General features: G+C 29.9%; 2 protein-coding genes across 2 annotated transcripts; one reads left to right on the forward strand and one right to left on the reverse strand.

Moving 5' to 3' along the window:
• The first annotated feature begins 1676 nt into the window (after window positions 1-1676).
• Window positions 1677-6203, forward strand: LOC130894556 (CBP80/20-dependent translation initiation factor). The gene has a single exon (XM_057801438.1). The coding sequence runs from the start codon at window positions 2700-2702 to the stop codon at window positions 4011-4013; it is 1314 nt and encodes a 437-aa protein (XP_057657421.1). The 5' UTR covers window positions 1677-2699; the 3' UTR covers window positions 4014-6203.
• A 1353-nt stretch (window positions 6204-7556) lies between these two features.
• Window positions 7557-8828, reverse strand: LOC130894557 (angio-associated migratory cell protein). Its single transcript, XM_057801439.1, has one exon. The coding sequence runs from the start codon at window positions 8753-8755 to the stop codon at window positions 7631-7633; it is 1125 nt and encodes a 374-aa protein (XP_057657422.1). The 5' UTR covers window positions 8756-8828; the 3' UTR covers window positions 7557-7630.
• Window positions 8829-8876: the final 48 nt, after the last annotated feature.

The raw sequence follows: 8876 nt of genomic DNA on the forward strand, positions 1-8876 counted from the left end.
AAAATCGATACATATGCAACACATTATACATTTATATGAACTTGAATTTGCACAAATTTTAATTAAATAAGAAACTGTACGTGAGATTTTATATATAACGTTAAAAAATAAAACAAATAACAATTATCCTTAGTGAAATTAAATCATTAGTGATGATTGAAAATTATTATCATTTTAATCCTGTAAAATGTGCAACAATTTTTACATATAGCATTGTGAAAAGTATGCAACCAATTATACAACACAGCGTTGTAAAAAGTATGCAACTCATTACACAACACTGCGTTATTCAAGTAAGTTAATATATTTTTTAATTTCAATATTTATATTTTTAAAGCACGTGGTCATAAAATGACCAATAAAATATCTGTTGATACTAATTTTCGACTTATCTAATTTGTTATGAATACAGAACTAGGAAACATTTCAACCTCCCAAATTAGGCGCGCATTGAATAAACATTGCTCGCTAAACGTCGTGTCCTTGTTAAAAAAAACTTGTTCGTTGAATACGTATTATGGATCGCTAAATTTAGATATCCGGAACAATATTTTTATGTTCCTACCTTTAACCGTCTGTTTGTTACCAGTGAATATACAGTCGAATTAAAAGAAATGGAAACAATCGCTTTCGTTAATTGCATCCCATTACACTGCTCAACACTATTTTTGATGAAATGCATTTATTTTTAAATAATCTCATTGATATCAATATCAATTTATATCAATAGATAATTTAGTATGTTAGATTTAAATATTGGGATTTTCACTTTACATAGGGTAGGCGCTAGGAGATTATAAAGTGAGTTTAAAATTCAATAAATTTTTGAATGATAAAAATATTTATAAAAAAATGAGTTCAATATGTTTTACGAACTTTTAATATTGAATATATAAGTCGAATTACGATTTTATATCAATAATAAACAGAGTCCTGACGTTATCTATTTATTTCAACGTGTTGGTATGATTGGATTACTGTCAAATGTCATTAGTACGTTATTTACCCCTTTTTATCCATAATCGATTAAATTGAAATAAGCATTAGGTATAACTGTTTTTATACATATGTACATATAAATCTCGACTTCTATTTAATAAATTACTTCTAATAATTAAAATTTGCATTGAGAAATACACTTAAGCTCTGCACTTCATTGTGGATCAAATCATAGCTATCACCTTGCCCAATAACGTCACGCAAATTTTAAAAAAGTCAATTTTCCCCTAGCAATAGGAAGTCATACAAATGAGACGGACCGAAGACTAAACAACCTTGTCCGCCACGATTATTTACTTGTACTTTTAACCGATTAAATTAAAATAAGCATTAGGTATAATTGTTTTTATACATATGTACATATAAATCTCGATTTCAATTCTCAAATTTGATAATTAAAATTTGTATTGAAATATATAAGTAAGTCATGCACTTCATTGTGGATCAAATCATCGCTACCTCCTTACTTTATGACGTAACGTAAATTTAAAAAAAATTATTTTCCACTCGTAATAGGAAGTCATACAAATGAGACGGACCGAAGACTAAACAACCTTGTCCGCCACGATTATTTACTTGTACTTTTAACCGATTAAATTAAAATAAGCATTAGGTATAATTGTTTTTATACATATGTACATATAAATCTCGATTTCAATTCTCAAATTTGATAATTAAAATTTGTATTGAAATATATAAGTAAGTCATGCACTTCATTGTGGATCAAATCATCGCTACCTCCTTACTTTATGACGTAACGTAAATTTAAAAAAAATTATTTTCCACTCGTAATAGGAAGTCATACAAATGAGACGGACCGAAGACTAAACAACCTTATCCACCATAATTATTTGCTTTTAGTTTTTGTGTACTTTTAAATATTAATGTACGGTGTTTTTCAAAAAACATACGAATAAAGGCAATTACTATACATTATTATTTTATGTTGCCTTTTTCTTCTAGCTTTTTCCCTTCATAGGAGACTTATTTTTTACCTCTATCGCACCAGGTTCATTAATTTTTTTTTATTATTTTGTATTGTAGAAATTGGTTTGGAATTTAAAAAATTCTTGTAATAGGAAAGATTATTTATATGAGTCGGACGGAATACTAAATAATCAAATAGAAAAGAATGTAATTACTACTAGTTGACTCCTGTATTAAAGAATATTTTAATTAATTTGTTTATAGTAATGCAGGCAAAATTAAAAAATAAAATATTGATAATTGAATTGATTTTATTACTTAATTTGTTTCATAAGATTATTCAGAATACGTTGAATGAAAATAAATAAATTTTGTCGACTAGTGTCGTACCAACAGCCACTCCCACATATGAATTTGTCTTCATATACTAAGAAAAGACACACGTGCATTTATTGTTAGTTAAATAAAACTCATCTTTCTTCATTCAATTGTTGAGACGTCGAAATGTTACCAGTGGGTATAAAACATTTAAACTATTTATATCACTAGGCGTGCATCGTTAAAAATATACATTCTAAATATACGTCAGGTCTCATTAGAACGCTGTGAGTTTCGCGTTGTTTCCGAACGGAATACCACCGAGTCGAAATATTGTTTTTTTTTTTATAACGTTCAAATAAATAATATGAATTTTTTACAAATAAAAAACGAATTATCGAAAACGACGCGTATCGTACGTGAGTTTTAATTGTTTTAAAAGTGATTTTATTGTGATGTCTCAGGAATCTCAATTAAAAAAAAGTCAAAGGACGGATTTCTCCAATCCGATGACGCCGTTGGTATTGAGAGAAAGAAGTTTCGTGCGACCGAATAAAGACGCTCAAAAACGTCGTAGTCAAACTATGTTAGCCATGAAAGGAAAACCGACTATGGAAATATACCGACCCCCCAACGTACGAACCGACGTCCCCCTGACAGGTAAATTAAACGTACACGCTAAAGAATTCACGATGAATCATGAACTACAAGCCTCAAAATCGAGTGGTAACCTCAATTTAGCCATGACGTACGAACCGATGCCTTTACAACATTCAAAATCGAGCGGGAATATACTACGACATATCAACCACCCCGGTTTAATCCCGATTATACCAGGAGTGGCTTTACCTTTACTACATTCAGCTTCTTCGACTCACATATTAAACATGCACAGACCTAATTACCAGTATCATCCCGAATTGATAGCTCACCATCCGGTTTTTACCGGTTTGAATCAGATCTACCACCCCGCTTGGACGGGGAACGTCCAAACGAGACAAACCAGCCCGAAACCTTCTTCATTAAAACGTTCTAAAAGTTTGGGATCCGCTGATTCGAGAACTTTAGCTACTAAACTGAAAGACATTGCTAAAGAAGACGTAGATCTAACGATGTTCCCACCGGAAGACCAACCGCAACTAAAAACGGCTTTAGAAGATCCATCGCAAGTACCAACGAGAACCTTAATGGATTTAGTGAAAATAATACTAGAAAAAGTCGTTGAAGGTATGAAATACAGTGAATCAATAGCAAAACTTTGTTTGACGATCATAGAAAACGAGAAAAATCAAACTTTCCTCGAATCGTTGTTGAATACGTGTCAACAATGGTACCAAGAAAGAGAGAAGATTCTGCGAGGGATAAAAGCCGGTGACGGTACGAGGTTCACGGCGTTTATGTGGTTTCTAACTGAAATGTGCGGACAATTGAAAAGGCATCATTTAAAAGATCAGTTCGAATCTTTGCAACCGGAATTAGTGCTGCTTTCGATACTAGCGAAATGTTGTCAGGCGTGCGTGGAATTACCTATCAAGTGCCTTTCCGAAACGGAATGTTTGTTTTTCGTGTTAACGTCCATCGGGAGGGATCTCGAAAGTGAATTACCCCAACAATTAGATCAACTTTTGGCGAGCGTTAGAGATGGATTTTTGGCTAGTGCCGGTTCTGTTGCAGTGAGACGTACGTTGTTGCAACTTATCGAACTACACGCCTCCAATTGGCAGTTACCGGGATCTTCCGTTTTATATTATTACCCAAGAATTAAATGATGTTTTTTTTTTACAGTGTACTGTGTACGTGATAGTTTTTTACGTGTTTTGTTTTATATAAGGCGATTCATTCAAATTTATAGCAATTACGAACTAAATTATTAGCTGAATATTTTTTTACATTTCATTAATATAAATGCTAATTTGAAAATCTGGTAACGTTGTCAAATTTGTTTCATTACAATTATATTGACAATGTTTCAGAATCGATTTGAATTCAATCATTACTTAAAACAAAAACATTTACTCTCTAATTATATCCATTTTCGAATTAATAATCGATTTATTGAAAAAAATTGAAATCATTTATTATTGTTTAAAAAAAAATTAAAATTGTTTTCAATTCTTGTGATTCAAGTGAAAAATCGATTCGGATCCTAACGAAAACGTTAAAAATAACCAAGGGAATATAGAATCGTGCATAGTCGTGCAAAATCGTTAATCTATTTAAAATGGAGGTCCTTCAAAATACTAATACCAAAACTTTTTGTTTTTAATACATAAACTCCTTGATTTAATCTTTAACAAAAATGCAATGAAAGATTTGAATTAATAATTATAAAAATGAAGAACATTCGATATTAGGTAATAAAATACCGATTAACGTGTTTTATTTGAAAACATCGTTCAAATTTTTATTTCAGTTTTTGTGTTGTTTTTAGTTTGGTCGATAGATGGCTCAACTTGTAGATTTTATATCTACTGATAAAAAATAGCTGAAAAATGAAATAAACACCGTTCCATTATATTTGATTTAATAATCGACTATCTATTAATTAAATTAACAAACAAAGAACTAAAATTCATGAGTAAAAGTTTAATTATATTCATTATAATAATTCGTTTATTATAATTTTGAAGTTTCTAAACTTTTTATTTGTTAATTTATTAGAGATTTAATCAAAACATGAGAAATATATTATATGTTTCGCTGTTTTTTATGCATCTTTTCATTTATTAGTACAAAATGCACTTTTATATAGTGCAGTAGAGCCATCTATCCACGAAACTAACGAATCCATTTTCCAATTAATCAAAGAAATCTCAAGAAATTTTCTTGAGATTTTCAAAATAAAAAGTTCTTATAGTTTACAAAGTGATGCCAAGGTCGTTTCAAACCATTTTCAAAAATCAGATCTCTTTCAGTTGGAATTTTTTTTAAATATCTATAGTTTAGAATTAACATTGAAAATGTGAGGTTAAGATGCATACGTAAATATTAATCATATTTAAGGCCCTAAAAAATGAAAATTCGCCTAATTAAGAAGAAACTATACCTGATTTCATCAAATTATTATTAAAAACTGTAAGCTCAACAGTTTCGTAGGTATTTACAAATATACGAGGTCGTATCATTTATAGCAAATTCAGAAAACTAATAATAAGTTAATTTATAACTTATGAGGAGTTGGAAAATTTAAAGAATCTATTCCTGAACCAATGAATATGTTTTTGAAACATAATTTTAAAGTTTTAATGATATTAGAAACTTTTCTGACTAATAAACGTTTCTTGATGAATCACCTTATATAGTAAACTGTTAGAAAAATGTCGTCACGTTTAAAAATAAATTATTTTACTACTATGACTTTAATCATCAAATACAGGATGACACTTGAAATGTTTATACCACGTAATTGATTTATATCAGCCGCAAAGCCAGTTCAAATAATTCAATAAATTCATCTGGATTTCAATGTGTTGTATTGAAATCGAAAATAAAAGTAGAAGTAACCAATTTCCGTCTAAATATTGTTTATATTTGAAAAATATTAATGTGTTGCGAAAATGTATACATTCTTGCAACATGGGTTAGTCCAATTTAAGATCAAGGTCATCAATAGACTTGAACCGAGTATGTACTGTTTCATACTAATATTTATATGTATAAACTTAATTAATTATATATTTAGTATGAAGTTTTTATGGTTTATATTTTGAATTTTCTCTAAAAAATTCTTCGATAATACACCCCGTATCTCAAGCTAAAATAATTTGTTTATAAATTTCGTAATTTTTGTATTATAATTTACATTGTTGCAACACTTGATAAGTGAAATTTATTCAATTTTATAGTCATAATGCATGTAACTAGTCATTTTAAATAACCTTATTAGAACCTCCTACATATATAAATAAATGATGTAATTTACGGTTTATACTAAAATTGAATAAACGTTTCATTTGCTAGTCTTTTATTTTATAAATATTTTTTGTATGATTCATAAAAAGAGCGAATTTTTCAATAAATATGTACAAAAATTAATTTAAAGTCTGTTTTACACGATGATAGTTTAGGTTTAGTACTTCGTTAGCGTCATTGTCAGTTTTCACGTGTAAATGCATTTGTATTATGTCGTCTTGTTGTCTCTGTTGTTCCATACTTGTCATCTTAGTTTCGATTACGTTATTATAGCATTTATAAAGAATATTTACATCTAAAATACAGTATTTAGATGTTTCACAACTTACCTTGATAACAAATATATCGTATTTACAATTTATAATTAAAGTAAATACTATTTTAATTCCTAAGTAACAGCGTTTATTATTGATAGAATAAAGGAATTTTCGGTAACTATATCACGAGTTCAGATAGATCACTTATCACCTGATTGCGGATCCTAGCCAAAAACGAGATTTAGATCACAGTTTCCGAACGTCGAAATTATAAAAAAACCTATCAATGACGCTGTTCATGAAAATTAATAATAGATAGCCATTGTAGAAGAATAAATAACTTAAAGTTCCAAAAACTATAGACTAATGAAATAACCCATCAACTGACCTATCAGTTTCCCCACAACACTTAACGTGATCAGAGTTATTTTTCGAACATTCAGATCATGATCGGCTTAAAACGATCATAGTTTCCGTAAAGTCATCAAGGTTGCCTAATTTTTGTGATAGTTGCTTAGGCCGGTATTACACTATTATATTTCGATTTCATACTTCTTTATCGAAAAATATTACCGTGTAATGATATAATTCAACTTTGATCGTATAATTTTCTATAGAAAATATTATAATACTTAAGCAATTATAGAAAAGTGATAAAAACAGGTAATTTTTAGCTTGCTTACGTTCACAAACAAAATGGCGACGTAGTTTCGGTGTCAAAAAATTTTTAATATCTCAATATGAAGCTAGTAGAATTCTGTATAATGTAAAAATTATTATAATAATAAACTTTACTTTATAATCAATCAAATTTTGAAGCGGCAAATAGTACTAATGAAAGTTGTATAGTAAATCGATAGAATCAAGTACATATTGAATTCAAAACAAGCATCAAAAGTAAAGCACTGTCGTTTATTCATCCATGTGAGACCTTTTAAAAGATTAAATTAATATTTTAATGTAAGAAAACCTGTATAATATGTTTATATCTTAGTTATCATCAAATATATTTATGACATAGTGTAAACCGAGCTTTAGCCTAAAATGATTAATAACTTTTAGTTATTGAGCGTAATTTTTATGAAAAATCGATTTCTTAGTATCCTAATGTGTATTAGGTTGAATAAGTGAAAAAAATGAACATCAATATTTAATTACCAAAAGTATGATACATAAAAATATACGAATTTTAATACAATCACAAAATATCAATTTTTTCAAACTTTAAATGCAAAAATTTTTGCAGTACCGTCTTCTGATGTGGTCAAAATCTTGTTAGTAAGTTTAAAAACAGATATACTGAGAATATCTGATTTATGTCCAGTCAAAGTTTCCAATAAAGTTCCCGTTTTGACATCGCACATATAAACGGCTCCGTCCGTGGCCCCAATGAATATTTTACCATCAGGTCCCCATTTCATCACCGTTACAGCACATTCTATCCTTGCTTGATGTCTCAAAGTTTGTCTTCCGATCTCCCAAACACACAACTGTCCCGATATCGACCCAGTAGCGAGTATCCCTAATTTAGAATTGAATATCGCGGTTTCTATCTCGGATTCTCCGTCAGGTAACAAAACAGATATTGTTTTACCATCCGATAATTTAATCAATCTTGAATCTGGAGAAATGATAACTAAAGTTCCTTCACTGTTGATATCTAAATTTGTCACAGTTTTTGACTGATCATTACTCCATTGGACGCTACATTGTTTAATATCCCATAACCTGATATGTCCATCGTCATAACCTGCTAAAAGTTGCTTTCCGTTGGGTAAAACTTGCCCGCAAGTAGTGGAAAAACGAGTTTTAGCAGCCAACACTTTACAATTCCCCCGAGGTATTTGCCATACGTATATATCACCAAAATGACAACCACAGAATAAAACATTCGCTGCCGGATGCCAAGTTAACCATTCTATATCGTCCCCTTCATTACACCACGTAAGTTTTTTTTCACTAACGCTCCAAACTTGCACCAAACCAGACATATCAGCGGTTGCCACGAAATTATTATCAAAATTAAAACACACTTCGATTACGGAATCTTTATGACCAGAACATTCGAAAATAACTTCGCAGGTTTCCAAATTCCAAACATAACCTACATCATCTTCACCTCCCGTTACCGCTATTTTATCGTCTTTAGATAAATCTGAACTGAAAACAGCATTTGAATGCTTTTTAAAAGTCGATGCAGATAAATCTATTATCTCAGTTTCTATTTCATCGTCTATGGTGATTTCATCTAACATGTGTTCAATAGAATCTTCATCGTCTTCCCCGTCCGAATAAATGACTTCTACTTCTTGGAACTCTTCCGGTAAATCAAAATCATCCATATTTTACCTAAAATTTATACTAATTTTATTTCAAACAATAACCACAACTTCAACAATCTAACCTATATTTTTAATCTCTACTTGGCCTTGTTGTAACAGAACATACAACTACTATTTTTAG

Source organism: Diorhabda carinulata, chromosome 5 (genome assembly GCF_026250575.1).
Source record: "Diorhabda carinulata isolate Delta chromosome 5, icDioCari1.1, whole genome shotgun sequence".
Taxonomy (NCBI): Eukaryota; Metazoa; Arthropoda; class Insecta; order Coleoptera; family Chrysomelidae; genus Diorhabda; species Diorhabda carinulata.

Bases quoted from the DNA above. Each gene is read 5' to 3' on its own strand.
- LOC130894556 (XM_057801438.1), top strand. From the start codon at position 2,700: ATGTCTCAGGAATCTCAATTAAAAAAAAGTCAAAGGACGGATTTCTCC.
- LOC130894557 (XM_057801439.1), bottom strand. From the start codon at position 8,755: ATGGATGATTTTGATTTACCGGAAGAGTTCCAAGAAGTAGAAGTCATT.